The sequence below is a fragment of the Wallemia mellicola genome, assembly GCF_000263375.1.
Source record: "Wallemia mellicola CBS 633.66 unplaced genomic scaffold WALSEscaffold_11, whole genome shotgun sequence".
NCBI classification, from domain to species: domain Eukaryota; kingdom Fungi; phylum Basidiomycota; class Wallemiomycetes; order Wallemiales; family Wallemiaceae; genus Wallemia; species Wallemia mellicola.
Window position 1 is genome coordinate 275827 of NW_006531968.1, and position 16781 is coordinate 292607.

The following is a 16781-nucleotide window of genomic DNA, read 5'->3' on the forward strand; positions in this document are numbered from 1 at the left end:
AATTTCGCCTTCAAGCACATAGTCAGACTGAGGTTGCTTACTCGAGTCTTTAACATTCAGCATTACGCCACTTGTTGTTCCTTACTGATTAACAAAACATACTTGTGTGCATCATATTTGTATACATATACTTAAACGCACATTAACTTAGGTATTAAACCGTCATTACAAGGAAATATATCTAAAAGATTGTGGAAGCCCAGTCTGGGAAGACTATTCTAAGTCTCTTTCCTCTGTCTTCCATAGTTTCGATGGTGTTAATTTCTTCTGGGGTAAGATCGATGAGTTGAGCATTTGCTGCAATTCTTGCAGGAGTAACAGATTTTGGAAGTACAATGACTCCACGGTTGTTTTGGTATGAGATCAAGACAGTACCAACGCTGACGTTGTGCTTGTTGGCGATGGCAAGGAGTTCTTCATCCTTGAGAATAGGTGAATCAGTTGAACCGAGTGGTGAATAAGCTTGAAGGAGGACACCGTTTTCTTCACAGAACTTCTTGAGTTCTCTCTGTTGGTTTCGTCAGGAATGTATTATGAAAATTTTAGTTTCTAACACACCTGAGACAAATAAGCGTGGCTCTCTACTTGATTAACGACAGGCTTGATACGACAGATAGCCAAGATCTTCTTCATGTTGGCAATGCTAAAGTTGCTGACACCGATGCTCTTGACTTTTCCTGAGTCAACGAGTTTCTCCATGTCCCTCCAGGTGTCCTCAATTGGACGATCGTTGATGGTGTCCATCGAACCATCAGCCTTCTTTGGGAAACGTTTGTGGCCGTTTGGATTCATTGGGACTGGCCAGTGGATGAGGAAGAGGTCGAGGTAGTCAGTACCTAATTCTGCTAATGTTTCGTCAAGACCAGCTTCTACCTTAGTGTGGTAGGTACACCAGAGCTTGCTTGTGAGGAAGATTTCGCTACGTGGAACACCGGAGGCTTTAACACCTTCACCGACTTCCTTTTCATTTTCATAGCAGAATGCACCATCAATGTGACGATAACCTGCGTCCTTGATGGCATACTTGACAGCGTTGGCGACTTCACCAGGAGCTGATTGCCATGTACCAAGACCGACTGATGGGATTTCTCTACCGTTGTTGAGTTTGAATGAAGTTGTTGGCATTTTAGTTAGTTACTGTTATGGAACAAGAAGGAAAGTCATCGCAGATATTAAAGCGGTTCCCGCACGTGATAAACCAGACGGTACCTTCGCGCATTGACCTGTAAGACTTCCAGCTATAAATAACTGTACGGAACTCTTAATAAAAAGATCCAAATTACGTCTGGATTGTTTGACAAAAGAATCGATCACTTGTAACACCTTCTCGATCTATCACTGATTGTCGTCATACCGGCACGATGTTCTTAATGCTTACATGATAAATTTAATGTAAATAAGTCTTTTCAGTGAGTTGACCTGGATGAATGTATAGACTTGTTGACAGCTTAGATTGCTTCACAATTGACCAACTGAGATAGTAACAACGAGAGGTAATTGATAAATTAGATTTTAGCTTGACATATTCTCTACATATACCTCATGCACGTCTAGCTTTTTCTCTTAAACTCGTACTATGAAGTCAGAGTCCCAACTACCAACTTTGAAAAATGAAGCGCAGAATCCCTCAAAGGTGAAATATGTCATTTTATTCCTCCTCGCTGGTTTGCTCTATTGCTTATTACCTTTAAGTCACGTCAAATTTGGTGACATCATAATTACAGGGAAAGATCAGAGTCCAGAGGCGGTAGTTTTGGAGGTACTTAGAAAATCACCCGTTCTTGACACGCATCTTGATCTCCCAATTGCATTGCGGGAAGAATTCGGTTTAGATTTCAACGCGTTCAATTTGACGACGCCAAAGCCATCACCGTTCCCATTCCATATTGATTTCCAGAGAACGCGTGAGGGCCACCTCGGAACAGCCTCTTTTTCATCCTTCGTTGAGTGTCCAAAACCTGGTGAAGCTGATACAAGTGTACGTGACACATTGGAACAACTAGATGCTGTCTATCTTCTTGAAGAGTTATACCCAGACTACATCAAGATCGTAAGATCAGCCCATGAGCTCGAAAAGTTATCACCGAAGAAATTAGGAGTCATGCTATCACTTGAAGGAGGACATCATCTTGGTGACAGTTTAGGTGCACTAAGAGTGTATGCACGTATGGGAGTCAAGTATATCACACTTGCTCACAATTGTGATAACGTTTTTGCAGATGCTGCTGTTGAAGGTCAGAGAACGAACCACGGATTGAGCGACATCGGTAAAGCGCTCGTTCAAGAGCTCAACAGGAATGGCGTTTTGGTCGACATCTCGCATACTTCCGATGAGACTGCTCATCAAGCCATTGATGCCAACGCTGGTCCGCTTTTCTGGAGTCACTCTGGCGCGAGAGAGGTCTTCAACCATCCAAGAAATGTCCCTGACGACCTCTTGCACAGACTTCGGGACAGTCCAAATGATGGCGTTCTCCAAGTCGTCATTGCAGCAGCCGATTTCATGGGAGATGAACCTACTATTGCTGACGTCGCTAACCACATTGATCATATCGCGGAGGTAGCTGGAAAATCCCATGTTGGTATTGGTTCCGACTTTGATGGTGTTCCTACAACACCTGAAGGGCTGGACGATATTTCCAAGTATCCTAGTTTGGTGGGTAGTTGATACCCATAAGAATACTGCTAATACTACATCTAGTTTGTCGAACTCTACAAACGCGGTTGGACAAAAAATGAATTAGCTGGTCTTGCAAGAGGAAACTTTATTAGAATTCTCAGAAAAGCAGAGAAGGTCGCTAAAGACCTCAAGCGCATGCAATCACCAGTTATGGATGTGCCGTACACAAGACATGACCTCCTGGATAATAGGGACAAGCATTAAATGTTTATTTGTACAGTAACTTATATATGTAAGAAAGCTTGAGAAACAAGCTCATTTGATTCATCTTGTGCTTGTCATAGGAAATTCAATTTAAAATTTTATGCATCTACTTAAACATTATGGAAACTCTAAAGATCATTACAATGGAAAGTGTCTAGAAGATTGGGACGCCCCAGTCTGGAGAGACAACTCTGAGCTTCTTTCCTCTGTCTTCCATAGTTTCGATGGTGTTGATTTCTTCTGGGGTAAGATCGATGAGCTGAGCATTTGCTGCAATTCTTGCAGGAGTAACAGATTTTGGAAGGACAATGACTCCACGGTTGTTTTGGTATGAGATCAAGACAGTACCAACGCTGACGTTGTGCTTGTTGGCGATGGCAAGGAGTTCTTCATCCTTGAGGATAGGTGAATCAGTTGAACCAAGTGGTGAGTAAGCTTGAAGGAGGACACCATTCTCTTCGGCGAACTTCTTAATGTCTCTCTGTGGTCTTTGTTAGCAATAAAATTTGAAAATTTGATGTCGACACACCTGAGACAAGTAAGCGTGGCTCTCAACTTGATTGACTACCGGCTTGATACGGCAAATCTTCAAGATTCTGGCAAGGTTTTCCTTGTTGAAGTTGCTAACACCAATACTCTTGGCCTTTCCTGAGTCAACGAGCTTCTCCATGTCCCTCCAGGTGTCCTCAATTGGACGATCAAAGATGACATCTCTTGAGCCATCAGATCTTACTGGGAAACGCTTATCTGTACCGTTAGGGTCTGCTTGGTGTTAGTATAATAAAAGTTAAACTTTTCACGACTCACTCATAGCAACTGGCCAATGGATAAGGAAGAGGTCAAGGTAGTCAGTACCTAATTCTGCTAATGTTTCGTCAAGACCAGCTTCGACCTTAGTGTGGTAGGTGCACCAGAGCTTGCTGGTGAGGAAGACTTCGCTACGTGGAACACCGGAGGCTTTAACACCTTCACCGACTTCCTTCTCGTTAGCGTAGCAGAAAGCACCATCAATGTGACGGTAGCCTGCATCTTTGATGGCATACTTGACAGCGTTGGCGACTTCACCAGGAGCTGATTGCCATGTACCAAGACCGACTGATGGAATTGTTTTACCGTTGTTGAGTTGGAATGAAGTTGCTGGCATTTTAATTGATGATTGTAGTTATGAGTGAAGAGAAAAAAGCTGTTGAAGCTATTTAAGCGATCAATACACGTCATAAATGCAAGATGGCATCTCATCCGAATATGTAGAAGTCCGTTTTACAGCAATCTGAAAGGAGACTATAGGAAACAAGTACGACGAAATGTGAACTATGCCTAACATTCTTTGGAAATAAATGTAAATTCATGTAGTCTTCTCAAAATCACTTACTAATGCTTGTCACATGGTGATAAGTATCAGGCACGCTCGGGGCATAAATTAAGCGTTTAATTCACAGAACCAAAAGATAGGTAAACAATAAGACATCAAACGGGGTAGTGATAGTTTTTAAAAAGTAGGGGAGTTTTCCATTATTTTTAAGTTCTTATATGGTATAATTCTCAACTATTGTTCATTGTTCTGCATTACGTCATCAGATAGACTCCGGCATGTCCGGAGAGTACAATTCCAACGGGATAGGAGAGTCAAGATCAAACATATAAAATAAGCAAGTTATTTCATTAACTTTCTCATTCATCAACAAATCAAATTAATCATAATGGTAAACCCAGGTCCAGCCCCAGAAAGTAAGCACATCTTATCTAAGAAAGAGGGCGATCTAACGAAATCATTAGTCCAAAAATACCTTAGCCGTTCAGGTGCAGACTTAGAGTCAACTTCAGATGCCGTTGACGCGGTAAACGAAATAAAGGGCAAGGTGGCGAAGGGAGAGGAAGTAGCGTTCGACGCTGTCACCAACTTTGATAACGAGAAGGACAAAAACCAGTTTAGGAAGTACGAAGAAGCTTGTGACAGAGTCAAGAACTTCTACCGTGAACAACACGAAAAGCAAACGGTTGAATACAACGTTAAAGCTCGTGTTAACTTCAAGTCCAAGACTAGAGCAAGAATGGGTGTTTGGGAGGCTATTGAGATGCTCAACACACTCGTCGATGAGTCCGATCCAGACACTTCTGTCTCTCAGATCGACCATCTTCTTCAATCTGCAGAAGCAATCAGACGTGATGGAAAGCCAGAATGGATGCAAGTTGCAGGTTTAGTTCACGATCTTGGTAAATTACTTTACTTCTTCGGTGCTGAAGGTCAATGGGATGTAGTCGGTGATACTTTCGTCGTTGGTTGCGGCTTCCCAGACGCGATCGTCTATCCAGACACATTCAAAGGTAACCCAGACAGCCAAAATCCAGAGTACAACACAGAGTATGGTATCTATACTCCACATTGTGGTTTGGAAAATCTCATGTTGTCATGGGGACATGATGAATACCTTTACTTGATTTTCAAGAACCAGTCGAAGCTTCCACAAAGTGCTCTCAACATGATCAGATACCACTCCTTCTACCCATGGCACAGAGAAGGTGCATACCGCCAATTCATGGTTGAAGAAGACTACGCAGCTCTTAAGGATGTCCTCGCATTCAACCCATACGATCTCTATTCAAAATCTGATGACTTACCAAAAGTTGAGGAGTTAAAGCCATATTACATGGGTCTCATCAACAAATACTTCCCAGACGAAATAGAATGGTAAAGCTAAAACTTTAGCATTCAATAAGCCCATTGTAACACTATCATATCTCCAAGACATTCTCATCTTGTGTTTTTATACGATTTATAAACGAAACTGCATTTTTTCTCTTTCGAAATGAGCATATAGTGAGCATATAATGGATCAATTCATTGATAAAAACACTCCTGAACCTTTATAAACACTTTTAGGATATAAGCGCAATGAATAATTTAATGCAACAAAGAATAGACTGAAATCATTGTAACTTCTTCGGCTGTATTGATTTATTAGTTGATCATTTAAATAGCCATATATCACTCACTTTAGCGTCATTCAACAAATTGTTCTTAATCTCTATACCGATTTCATCAGAAGAATGTGCAGGTTCAGCTTCTTCAGGACCCTTAGAGTATGCCACCGCCATTTGATCACCATCATCTGAAAATGCGATTGATTGAACGGAGTTCTTAAATTTTGAATAACTCTTTATGCGCTTCTTAGCATTTGGATCCCATAAATTGACAGTCTTGTCGCTTCCGCCAGTAGCGAAGGTATTATGTATTGGGTTAAACGCTAAAGCGTTTATTGGGTAAATCGTATCATCTTGTCTATGTGATTTGAAAGCATATTTGTTTGCTTGTACTTCTGGCGACGGATTAAAGTAATCGACGGCTAGTCTACCTTCTATAGAGGATGTAACGAATCCGACATCACCTGGCATACATGCCACATTAGTAGTCATGAATTTCAAGCTTGATTCTCTCTTTTGTAATGGCTTATCTAACTGCCTTAGATCATATATAGCTATCTGTCTGTTTGACATTGCCGATACTAACAAATTCGACGACGTGTCAATGTCAAATATCTTATTAGAAGACGTGACTGTCTTCACTGGGGATTGCTGACGAGGATCAAGGAAAGCCATCTGACCGTTCAAAGACGCGGTAATAGATAAGTTATTCTGTTTGTTGTATGTAGATGCTGATATCGGATCAGTCGTGTGCCATTGTAGCTGATACTTTTGTGCTTCCAAATTGTATGCGTATAGATTTCCATCTAAGCAACCAAAGTAGAAAGTGCTATTGTTTATAAAATTACTCGTTAAAACTGCTGAGGTGTGAGCAAAATTTAATTTTATTTCGTCGTTCTCAAGCAATTTGATTGAACTGTCCCAGCAGCTAACGAGGAGCTGTCGACTAGAAGGTCTATATTTTATGTCTGAGATTAAATCAATATTAGTCATCTGCAGTTTTTTATTATTTGCTATTATAGGCGCTCTATTGGTTAGTATAGCCGATAGTCCAGATGACAGCTTGCTTGATAAAGATAATCGCTTGAATTTGCTCTTCAGTTTGTTGTACAAAGACACCAAAGAGGGATTAGACTTTAGCGATTTGAATACTCAGTTGGATCCTCTACTAGTACAACTACAGCAGCTATACGACTTCGAGACGCACTCGCAACACATCTACTACTCTCCCATAGACATAGACAACCCAATAAACAGCCTACACGCTTACAATCTCAATGACGATCACTGCGACTATCACTTTATATTCTATGTTGACGACAGGAATGAACTCACGGATCACTCACTTACTATCCCGAACTTCGGCAGTTTGACAATCCTAGACAGGTCTGCAGATCATCTACCATTACATTTCATTAGACGACAACTCATGCACCATCTTGGTTTTGATGTCGTCGACAGATCACCCAAACAATTTGAAATAGACGCGTTATTAATCAAGAAAATAGGCATACTTAATAACGATACCTCTACAACGCTCAATCTGTTGCAGCACATCCCAGAAATATCTCTCAGTCATCTCCGTCAGACTTCAAACTCTTCACTCTCATTAACATTGAGACACAAGCACGCACAGAAAGCTAACAACTATGCAAACGCTGAATACCATAATCCAAAAAAGCTACCACAGTTGTATTTTCCAGATGAGCACAAATACGCAATTTATTTACCCCTATTTGGACCAATCATGATTCCAATCACATTATCAATAGTTAAGCAAGTTAAGAAATTAAAAAGTCTATAATTGTACATTAAGTTTTCTTATAATATATAACAGGATCTATTAAACTGTCGTCATCTGGCTCGTCATTCCTTCGTGCCTGCCAGATGTAGCTCTTTATAGCGCCCAGCGTGAGCGTGACATCGAGCTTGACATTATTGCAATATAACTCGAGTTGTTCCTCGACCGGAATCTCGTTACTAACTGTCTTATCAGCTGGTAGTTTATCTCTGACGTAATTCATCAACTTCCTCGCCCGGAGGAAGCGACTGGCTGTAAGTCTGTTTCCGCTATGTATGTTAGATATTGGTGTCTTATGGAAATTGTTTTACACACCTTTCTGGTAAACCTCCCAAGTCTTTCTCATCCGGATGCCTTTCAAGCCAGAATGTTGCCTTTGGTGTCCGCGGGTCCTTATAAACATTGTTACAAAGAACCATCTCGAGCACCCACTCTGGGAGACTCTTTTCAAGGTGCTTGACATCTCCTAGTTCACCAGTCGTGCCAACGAGACCTCTGTATATGCTGACAAAAGCCTCACTATCGTGTGTTTCTTCACTTACACCTATTGGTATATTATCGTTCAAAATGATTGACGTTACATCATCTGTGGCTGGTTTGAAACGTGATTTTACGCTATCCATAGTATTAGTCGATTCGGGCATCTGAATGGGTGTGATTACTGGACTACTTTCTTTGCTTTCTTCTCTCTTTATGCTCTCTTTTTTGTCTCTCCGAGAGTTAGATATGAGCATACGTCCCATCAGTCCTCCAAGCCGGCTATTTGAGGGTGATGATGAGAGCAAGGGAGACGCCAATGCTGGAGAGCTACTACCATCAGGTGTCTCGTTTTTCTTGCTTGAAGTTTCCGCTACGCTCTCATTATCCGGACTCCGTAACACCAATGCCGGTCTATTTTGAGACGCCTCCAAAAATGCTGACTTTTCTCCAGACTGTTGTTCGTTTTTCTTTTCAAAAGCGATATAATCACCACGGCTATGCGAAGAAGTAGTGCGCTCGCTTGGTGGTGGGTCGGCCAATGCAGGTGGTGGTAAAGCAGGAGTGGCAGGAGGAGTTGCAAGCTGTCTCGAAACTCCTATCTGTGGAGTTCCGCTCGGGGTACCTACTGTTGGAGTTCCGGCATTCTGGTTGATATAGGCTTTATCGTTCGTCTCTGGCGATGGCTTTGGCCTCTCGTCACCGATATGTTTCTTCTCGTAGTCGATGAAATGACGTAGCAGGTTAGTAAGAACCAACTTGGCGAGGTTTACACGCTGGTCTGTCTCCCTATTTTCGATAGCAAGACCAAGCTCGTCGAGGTACGCCTCACCGTCGAAGCAGCGGCTTTCGTCAAGGTGTACTGCCAGAGAGCCTGTCTGGCAATCGATGCTGTTCCAAGCATTTGTCACCGCCTGTCCTTCAATTTTATCACGGACACGTTCGAGTACTTCTTGACTTGTAAGTGTGAGCGCATCGGCACCTTCGTCAGCTCCGAGGATTGCGTCAACTGCCTCGTCAGTGTATTGCCCGACACAGACGCATGTGACTATATCCCAAAGAGAGACATGTCTTTGTGTGTTTAAAGTGAGGACATGCCGGCGATTGTTGAGCATAAGTGCGCGTATGATACCATGACGACCACGAATCACAGCCAATGGGTCGTTTCTGGTTGATATCCGAGAGCTAATAGAGGGGGCTCTAGTTTTTAACTTTGGTGTGGCGTCATGGTCAACTTCTTCGTCGTCCTGTTCCTTCTGGTCGACGTCATTCCAGATGCTAACACTGCTGCTTGATGCGCTCGCACTAACAACAAGCTTGTCATCACTTGCAACGAGTTTAGTAATACCATGTCGAGCAGTCGCCACATCTTTGACGTCCTCACCGACAACCTTGCATATCCGACCTTGCCTATCACCAGAGTAGAACGTCTCCAAAGAAGGACTCTGTGAGAAAAGACTCCAAACACTATCGTGATGATGCTCAAATGTCTTTATCGTCGACATATTCCGCAAATCCCATAATTTGATAGTCGAATCTGAACTAGCGGAGAGTGCCTTCGTGGAGTCCTCTGAGAGGAGCAGCGAACGTATGTTATCAGTGTGACCATCCAAGTTGTGGACTAATTTCGCTGAACGTGGGTCCCAAACGTTGACAGCACGTGAAGGCGTACCTGTTAAGAGTAAACCTGCAGAGTGATTCGTAGTCAAGGCATAAACAGAATGTTGGGCGGGAAGGCGCACGACTTCTCCACCCTGGTTTAGATCCCAGATCCTTGCAAAGCGGTCGAGACCACCAGAAGCGATCCAATGGCGATCACGGCTGGTATGAGTTAGTGAAATCCAGCAAGGTGGACGCTAACTTACGCATGGGAGAGTACCTTTACGAAATCAGCATGTGTTCCTACGACAGTTGGTACCTGTGCATCGCCATGCGGTCGCCATGCTTTTACCGTTCTGTCACTCGATGCAGAGATCAATACTTGATTCTGCATAGCCAATAAGATGTCGTTGCAGTGGTCTGTGTGTGTCTGTACGCATTGTCTGAAAATAGGTGCACTCTGTGGTTCTCGCTCGATTTCGAACTTCTCAGAGAAATGCTCAACTGGCGATTCTGTACCATAGCGTCTATTACGCTGGCGTGTTTGTATTCCGAGCTGCCAGCTTGCTACGAGACCATCCTTTCCCGAGGTATAAAGAATGCCCTCAGGCCCTGGCTTTCCAGATAACTGGGTCGCAGTGTCTAATGCTAGTGTCGTAACACCCAATGAATGTCTTGGGTGGTCGTCCTTATCAAGCGTCGTCATTGAGGTCTCCATAGCCTCCTCCAAGCGGGAGTACAGAGGGAAGGTTCGGTTGATACGTGCGCTAGCATCTGGAATACCCAAGAGCGTCTTATTGTTGTTCTCTTTTAGGACATACGTCAGTCTCTTTTTTGTGTGCGTGCTGCTCGGCATCAACGTAGCTGAACAAGGCTGATAATGCAGAATGGAAATAAACAAAGAAAATAAAATAAATAGTCTATCACTTTAAAGCTACATTTACTTTGATCCACCCTTGGATGTTCTCTTCTTGCTCTTCTTGGCTGCCTTCTCTGGGCTGTCGTCACCTTTACGCTTCTTAACAGACACGCTAGTCTTTCCTTGATCAACTGCCACTTCTGCATCCTTCCAGTCATCGTCATTCTGTGGAAGTGCGTATTTCTTCATGTCAAGACTATCAATTGCGTCTCTCTTGGCCGTCTTGAGTGCCTCTCTACCAGCTTCATCGAGCTCCTCCTCAATATCCTGATCAACACGTGACCAGTCAGCTGTACCACCATCCGTTTTTCTTACAATCTGAGTTGACGCAGTTGGGATACTCTCCCCGATGGATTGCTTCTCGACATCTTGCAGACGCTTAGTCATTCTTCTGATACTCTTCATGAAGAGTGCAAGTGCTTGTGATACTGGCACGTCTAATTCTGCCTAATATCTGTTAGCTTAGTTCTGTCTAGACTAGATAACCCACCTCAACATCCTCAATTTGCTTCCTTTGCAAACCAAGTGATAATAAGATAGATGACTGAACGGCGCTCAGCTTCTCATCTCCAAAGCGTTTTGTGAAGTAGAACATAGCGATATGTGGTAATAAATCAACGATAACGTGGTAATCGAGCATGTTTGAGGCGTAGCTTTCCAATCTCTTCATATCGAAAGGAGACATAAAGTAACGGAGCTCATTAGCCGACAACTCCTCTCCACCTTCCTCATCATTTGTTCCAATAGCCGCTGCTTCAAGTACGGTGAGAGCGGTGAGTGATGGGAACTCCCTGAATTTGTAACTGAGTAAACTCAAGAAACGGCGACGGAAATCTTGTGCAAAGGCAGACAACCAACCTGCTGTCTCCTCCGTACTACTGTTGAGACCTCTGATCATCATACATGAATGTTCACCAGTAAGCTCGTTGGCTGTTTGACGAATGTAAAGTGGAACATATCCTCTTCTCTTCCAGAATCTGAGAAGGTTCTCAGTCATACCATATGAAACACCTAAATAATCCAATTTTTCAGGTTTTCTCTCACTTAAACGTTGCAAAAGTGGTGGCATAGATGACGCATCACGAACCTTAATATTGTCAGACATTAGATCGCCACTATCTTCAGATCTATCGAAAACTTCATCGGCGTTGTCTTCACCGCTACCTTCGTAGAGTTCACCGGAGAAGAATGAGTTGAGTTGTTCGAGTGCGCGACTACCGTAACCCATGTTGGAGTAGTCAGGGTGACTGGCAACTCTAACGATACGAACACCGGATAATTGTGCGAAATTCTCGTCTTGGAATTGTTGTGATACTAACCAAGGAATGAGATCACCACCTGCTCTTTGACCCTTACTAAGTGCATTAAGAATGCTCTCCTTACTGATCTGACCTTCGAATGCTACTTGAAGAACAACGAGTGGTTCAGGAAGACTCGTCTCATCACCCCTAAGCGGTGGCAAGAGAACGAAGAGTGCGTGACCAGGTGCGTCCGACATCAATTGAAGATCATTTGGTGAGTTCTTGTAGTGTGATGCAACATACAATCCCATCATACGCTGCAAGAAAGCTTCAGATGCTGGGTGGTAACTGAAGAGTGTGTCTCTATTGACGTAGAATAACTGGCAGGTACTTGGATGTGGTGTACCCTTTAATGCGGCTTTGCTAGTAACGGTAGCATCCAAACAAAGTAACCCGTTGAGCCATTTCTCAACTTCATCACCTGGTGAGTATCTAATAGGTTCTTCGAGCTTTAATTCTCTCAAGGTTCTAGCTTTTCCAGCTGTTGTTGCACCTTCTGGTTGGCCCTTCTTCTTCGTTGGACCATCGTTGGTCTCCTTGGAGATCGTTGGCCTTGTTTGCTCTCTGAGCTGTTGGATGAGTTTGAGTGAGAGCGATCTACCAGTACCTTCATAACCGTTGATGGTCGAAGACATGAAAACGAGGTATGGACCAATCAAGTTCCTCACGAGAGGAAGTGGGATGGCTGCAGCTTCATCGATAACAACCAATTCAGCTTGTCCAAGTACGTGAGCATCTTGTGGCTGGATGTACTGGATAGTTTGACGGTGGTGCTTGAAAATGTTCACCCTAACAATGGCTTTCTGGAAATCTGGGTTGGCAGATTGTACAATATCATAATCCAAGTGCTCTTCATAACCGAGTCCGTCAAGACCTTTGAAGAGGAATTCAAAAAGAGTGCGCAAGTTCTCAGGAGTTGGAGAAGTGACGAAGACGTTTGAATATCCGTGCGCAAGGGCTGCCGCCATTGCCAAACCGAGTGCGGCGGATTTACCACGACCACGACCAGCTGTGAGAGTGACGGTTGAGGAGAGTGTCTTCTCAGCTATAGCTTCGACAAAAGTAAGCAAAGACTTTGCCTGAGAGGGGAGTTAAGAAAGCACTTGTGTTAAATAATGTATCACATACCTGGTCGACTGTTTTTGTAGATTTAACTAGTGAGCCAACGATGTCTGTACTTTTCAGCTCTTCCTTAATGATATCTAACTCTGCATTCTTCTTTGGTGGCGCTTGTACTGGCTTGATGTCCTTTCCTTTGGATATCGGGAGAACGTTGAGTTCGTCGTCAAGCACAAGGCAGCTTGGGTTCGCACCGAGGGAGAGAATGAATCTCTCGTTGAAGCGTGATACTGGATTCTGTTGTGACTCAGTTCTGTATCTCTGGTGAACGTCCATCGACATGCTGTAGAGCTGCTTAAGAGAGGACATAGTCTTGAGGAGTAAAACGACTGTACCACCACCTTCTACAGTCTCTATAGTTCTAGCCAACAAATTTGGGGTGATACTCTCGAAATCCTGCAAAACAAGCATACCAAAAGTCTGACCGAGTACTTTAGGAGTATCCTTGTAATATGTGTAACGTATATCGGTCACAGACACAAATAACTCGAATGGGCTCGCCTCATTTGGTTCTCTAATGCCTCGCTTAACGTCACGCTTTATCTTCTGTTCACGTTTCTTCCTGTGGGAGGTGAAGCCAAGGTCTTTCTTGTAGCACCAGAGAACGGATGGACGACTACTAGATCTTGCCTGTGAGAGGAAATAGTGGAGATTTACTATCTAGAGGCTGTATAAGCAGAGTCTTCTCATATCATTCAAACTTACTTGATCTCTACCACGATCACCGACTAAAACAAAAAAAGATCTGTGATTTCCTTTTACACCATTTTCTATTAAACTTCTTACACGAGAGTCCAGTTGCTTGACACTAGACATGGTCGCTGAGAAGATAGAGATAGGTGTAATCAATTTGAGATGAAATGGGGTGGAGAATATGCATTATAGCTGTTCAATATCATCATATGCTTACCTAATTGAGAAATAGCACACATGCTCTAATATCTTCTCGCAGCGATGACTAGGTACGCAGGTCGGTAGTAATTTTGAGGTCTATTATTGAAATTTCTATATTTGCTTGTTACTTAGAGATATTAGATTTATCTTATTGCTAACAAAAATTTTTTTTGAGTGAGAATGTTAGCCAGAGTGAAATAAAATACGCCATAGCGGTGCAAATAAATTAAGTAACAGTACCAAATAAAAAGCAGTGAATGCACCTACATCTTATCAACTCCGTGAAAGCAGAGCTTTATCGTCATCATCCATCTATTATGATCAAAACACATATAGGAGGGGTTTATATAATTTTAATCATTTAAAACAACTTCTTATCTTATAATATACTTTTAAAACTCATATTAAGTGCTAGAACTCAGGGACCAGCATTTTAAAGCAATACATACTATCCATCTTTGGCGAAGGAAGTAACAACTAATGATGAAATCGATATAAATTGTTAAGACGATACAAAGTTAAAATATGTCCATCAATACTTCTCTATAGCATCACGAGTCATTTTTCCTTGAGTTTTTTTGTAGGACGTTACCACAATTCCCGATCATGACACCTTAGAAGTTTATATTTCATCGTGAATAGAGTGGGTTTGCTCGCAACTAGGGTAACCGTCTTCATTGGCTTTGCAAGCAAAGAACTTCTTGTTGTTGCAGACAACCTCATATGCAGGCTGAGACGAAGCCGACATTGTTATCTCATACCTACCATCTCCTCCGTGGTCCATGACTGCACACCCCTTCCTATAGTTCTTGTATTTCCAAAAAGAGATTATATCGTATAGGGCGTCATAGATAGTTTGACTTTGGGCATTAGTACCACAATTTCCATTTGCACGAATTTGGAAGGACACCTTAAAATCATTCTGTATCCAAGTAGCTATCTCATCGAAACAATTTTTACTAGCTCCATTTTTGGTTACTTTATTAGCCCATCTATCAAACAGCCTACCAAACACGTTTGATAATGCTTGCTGCGAGAAAGCATACCACCAATTCTGATTGGGCTCTTCACCCCAAGTAGGGAATCTGTCAAAGAACCAATTGCCACCAGCTCTTCTTTGATTACTTTTGGTCGCACTTATGTTCGTTGCGTTTTCATCCTGATAAACACTAACTCTGTTCGCCCCCATGAGTGACTTCTTTGTATTAGAGCGAAAACAGCGAGCTCTCATTTCAAGCCTCTTATTCAAACTACTAGTTGTCTCATCTTTATGATTAACTAGAGTTAAAATACCGTTCACATCCTTATCGTAATAACTAAGAGGTATATTCCAGTCAGTTATACCGCTGGTCTCAGAATCATCATATTCCTCATCTCCTATCATAACCCTTAATGCATCAACATTGGCACGGCCTTTATGGGTGTCAGCTTATCCAGTAGCGTTATGATAGTAGAAAAGACCTTTATCAAGTCTAGAACTTTCTTGATGATACCCAGCCAAGGTCCACCCACTTAAACAGAGTAGTATGATTAACATAGTGCACTTCTGTAAGAACTCTGTCATTTTGGGTGTTTCTCGTATAAAGTTTTTCTTGACCGGAGTCGTAAGTTAAGATGCTTTTTGCACCGTATTGGATTCAAACCTACTACCCTCTTGTGAGGAGAGGATCTAAGTCTTCACCGCTGTCAGAATACCGATACAGCGCTAAACATACAGCATCATTTAGTAAGACGGAACAAGGATGCGCAGCAAGGACAAGATGAACGCCAAGGCGCACTAAAGTTGAGGACTTCGGGAAACATGCGGACAGTGAGTACTATATAAGAAGACCATTTTGTACAGAAACAAAGAAACAATAATAATAACAATAACATAACATATATATAACGTAACATATTTTTCCAACCTATATATAATAAGCGTGATCAATATTTACGAACCAACAGAAAATATGCTTTATAGCTCTTCGATACTATCATATGCTCACTTCATTGAGAAATAGCTCACATGCTATATTATCTTCTCGAAGCGATTACTAGGTACACAGGTATGTGGTGATTTTGGGGGTGTGTCACTAAAATTATTATATCTTATTGTTAATTTGAGATAATTGTCCATCTCATTGTTAATAAAACTTTGTTTTGGGCGAGAATGTCAGCCGGAGTGAATTAAAATACACCATAGCAGTACAGATAAATCAGGTAGCAGCACCGGGTAAAAAGCCTTGAGTATACTTTCATTTCAAAAATAACGTGAAAGCAAATCTCTGTCTTGATTATCGACTACTATGATCAACAAGATCTATCGGGGTATTATAAAGTTGCTACTATGTAAAACAATTCCTTATCTTGTAAAATACCTGAAAACTTTATATTAATGATGATGAAATCTAAATATATTGTTAAGACGATACAAAGTTAAACTGCGTCCATCAATACTTCTTAAAGCATGAGGATTTGAATGGTATGTTGAATTGGTAGGAAGCGTTTCTTGACTAGTGTCGTAAAATGTCTTGATGATTTGCGTGTCCGGGAATTTTCTCGGTTACGCCGGACCACCGGAGTATCTTGGGTACGTAGTCAATTGTGGTTTGAAAAACTCGTAAAGGGCTTGAAGAGCTTGTGCGTTCCTGAGCATTGGACCTAATTCGAACCGAACGTTGATCTTGGTTATCTTTCTTCGCAAGGTGATTCTTGCCATAATGTGTCTTCTACATATAAATACTCTGTGCGATATGCTATCATCTATGCCGCACGTCCTACATTTAGGTGAGTCGATTAGTTTGAATCGGTATCGGTATGACTTAGTCGTAGGGAAGTGACCTGTACGTAGCTGGGTTGCTAGGCACCGTGTCGCTCTGGGTA

At 42.3% G+C, this 16781-nt stretch overlaps 8 protein-coding genes across 8 annotated transcripts; 2 read left to right on the top strand and 6 right to left on the bottom strand.

Annotated features, from left to right (window-relative positions):
* Positions 1-94: 94 nt before the first annotated feature.
* On the bottom strand, positions 95-4038 carry Gcy1p (2-methylbutyraldehyde reductase). The gene is made up of 5 exons (XM_006958661.1): positions 3692-4038; positions 3414-3646; positions 2702-3365; positions 559-2656; positions 95-508 (listed from the first exon to the last, which is right to left on the bottom strand). The coding sequence occupies exons 1-3, from the start codon at positions 4026-4028 to the stop codon at positions 3039-3041; spliced, it is 897 nt and encodes a 298-aa protein (XP_006958723.1). The 5' UTR covers positions 4029-4038; the 3' UTR covers positions 95-508; positions 559-2656; positions 2702-3038.
* On the bottom strand, positions 182-1125 carry Gcy1p (2-methylbutyraldehyde reductase; the record flags this gene model as incomplete). The annotated part of the gene is made up of 2 exons (XM_006958662.1): positions 182-508; positions 559-1125. The coding sequence occupies 2 exons, from the start codon at positions 1123-1125 to the stop codon at positions 182-184; spliced, it is 894 nt and encodes a 297-aa protein (XP_006958724.1).
* WALSEDRAFT_8942 (hypothetical protein) lies at positions 1733-2812 on the top strand (the record flags this gene model as incomplete). Its single annotated transcript, XM_006958511.1, has 2 exons — positions 1733-2656; positions 2702-2812. Coding segments are annotated over 2 exons (1035 nt in total), but the record flags the coding sequence as incomplete, so codon positions are not given.
* A 519-nt stretch (positions 4039-4557) lies between the features above and the next one.
* Positions 4558-5674, top strand: WALSEDRAFT_60555 (DUF706-domain-containing protein). Its single transcript, XM_006958663.1, has 2 exons — positions 4558-4612; positions 4661-5674. The coding sequence occupies exons 1-2, from the start codon at positions 4585-4587 to the stop codon at positions 5575-5577; spliced, it is 945 nt and encodes a 314-aa protein (XP_006958725.1). The 5' UTR covers positions 4558-4584; the 3' UTR covers positions 5578-5674.
* Positions 5675-5692: 18 nt separating this feature from the next.
* Positions 5693-7634, bottom strand: WALSEDRAFT_60556 (WD40 repeat-like protein). The gene is made up of 2 exons (XM_006958664.1): positions 5879-7634; positions 5693-5830 (listed from the first exon to the last, which is right to left on the bottom strand). Exons 1-2 carry the CDS (start codon positions 6797-6799, stop codon positions 5813-5815), a joined length of 939 nt encoding a protein of 312 aa, XP_006958726.1. The 5' UTR covers positions 6800-7634; the 3' UTR covers positions 5693-5812.
* On the bottom strand, positions 7603-10553 carry WALSEDRAFT_69219 (WD40 repeat-like protein). Its single transcript, XM_006958665.1, has 3 exons — positions 9950-10553; positions 7923-9905; positions 7603-7876 (listed from the first exon to the last, which is right to left on the bottom strand). Exons 1-3 carry the CDS (start codon positions 10537-10539, stop codon positions 7618-7620), a joined length of 2832 nt encoding a protein of 943 aa, XP_006958727.1. The 5' UTR covers positions 10540-10553; the 3' UTR covers positions 7603-7617.
* Positions 10554-10610: 57 nt separating this feature from the next.
* On the bottom strand, positions 10611-13955 carry WALSEDRAFT_54681 (N-acetyltransferase 10). The gene is made up of 4 exons (XM_006958666.1): positions 13728-13955; positions 13032-13682; positions 11093-12982; positions 10611-11049 (listed from the first exon to the last, which is right to left on the bottom strand). The coding sequence occupies exons 1-4, from the start codon at positions 13836-13838 to the stop codon at positions 10624-10626; spliced, it is 3078 nt and encodes a 1025-aa protein (XP_006958728.1). The 5' UTR covers positions 13839-13955; the 3' UTR covers positions 10611-10623.
* A 399-nt stretch (positions 13956-14354) lies between these two features.
* Positions 14355-15818, bottom strand: WALSEDRAFT_60557 (hypothetical protein). The gene is made up of 2 exons (XM_006958667.1): positions 15378-15818; positions 14355-15329 (listed from the first exon to the last, which is right to left on the bottom strand). Exons 1-2 carry the CDS (start codon positions 15478-15480, stop codon positions 14539-14541), a joined length of 894 nt encoding a protein of 297 aa, XP_006958729.1. The 5' UTR covers positions 15481-15818; the 3' UTR covers positions 14355-14538.
* Between the last annotated feature and the right edge of the window lie 963 nt (positions 15819-16781).

Bases quoted from the DNA above. Each gene is read 5' to 3' on its own strand.
- WALSEDRAFT_60555 (XM_006958663.1), top strand. From the start codon at position 4,585: ATGGTAAACCCAGGTCCAGCCCCAGAAA. The intron at 4,613-4,660 runs GTAAGCACATCT...CGAAATCATTAG, and splicing joins CCCAGGTCCAGCCCCAGAAA to TCCAAAAATACCTTAGCCGT.
- Gcy1p (XM_006958661.1), bottom strand. From the start codon at position 4,028: ATGCCAGCAACTTCATTCCAACTCAACAACGGTAAAACAATTCCATCA. The intron at 3,647-3,691 runs GTGAGTCGTGAA...AACACCAAGCAG, and splicing joins CCATTGGCCAGTTGCTATGA to ACCCTAACGGTACAGATAAG. The intron at 3,366-3,413 runs GTGTGTCGACAT...CAAAGACCACAG, and splicing joins GCCACGCTTACTTGTCTCAG to AGAGACATTAAGAAGTTCGC.
- WALSEDRAFT_69219 (XM_006958665.1), bottom strand. From the start codon at position 10,539: ATGCCGAGCAGCACGCACACAAAAAAGAGACTGACGTATGTCCTAAAA. The intron at 9,906-9,949 runs GTAAGTTAGCGT...AACTCATACCAG, and splicing joins GTAAAGGTACTCTCCCATGC to CCGTGATCGCCATTGGATCG. The intron at 7,877-7,922 runs GTGTGTAAAACA...TAACATACATAG, and splicing joins TTGGGAGGTTTACCAGAAAG to CGGAAACAGACTTACAGCCA.
- WALSEDRAFT_60556 (XM_006958664.1), bottom strand. From the start codon at position 6,799: ATGACTAATATTGATTTAATCTCAGACATAAAATATAGACCTTCTAGT.
- WALSEDRAFT_60557 (XM_006958667.1), bottom strand. From the start codon at position 15,480: ATGACAGAGTTCTTACAGAAGTGCACTATGTTAATCATACTACTCTGT. The intron at 15,330-15,377 runs GTCTTTTCTACT...ACACCCATAAAG, and splicing joins AAGTTCTAGACTTGATAAAG to GCCGTGCCAATGTTGATGCA.
- WALSEDRAFT_54681 (XM_006958666.1), bottom strand. From the start codon at position 13,838: ATGTCTAGTGTCAAGCAACTGGACTCTCGTGTAAGAAGTTTAATAGAA. The intron at 13,683-13,727 runs GTAAGTTTGAAT...TACAGCCTCTAG, and splicing joins GTGATCGTGGTAGAGATCAA to ATAGTAAATCTCCACTATTT. The intron at 11,050-11,092 runs GTGGGTTATCTA...AACAGATATTAG, and splicing joins AGCAAATTGAGGATGTTGAG to GCAGAATTAGACGTGCCAGT.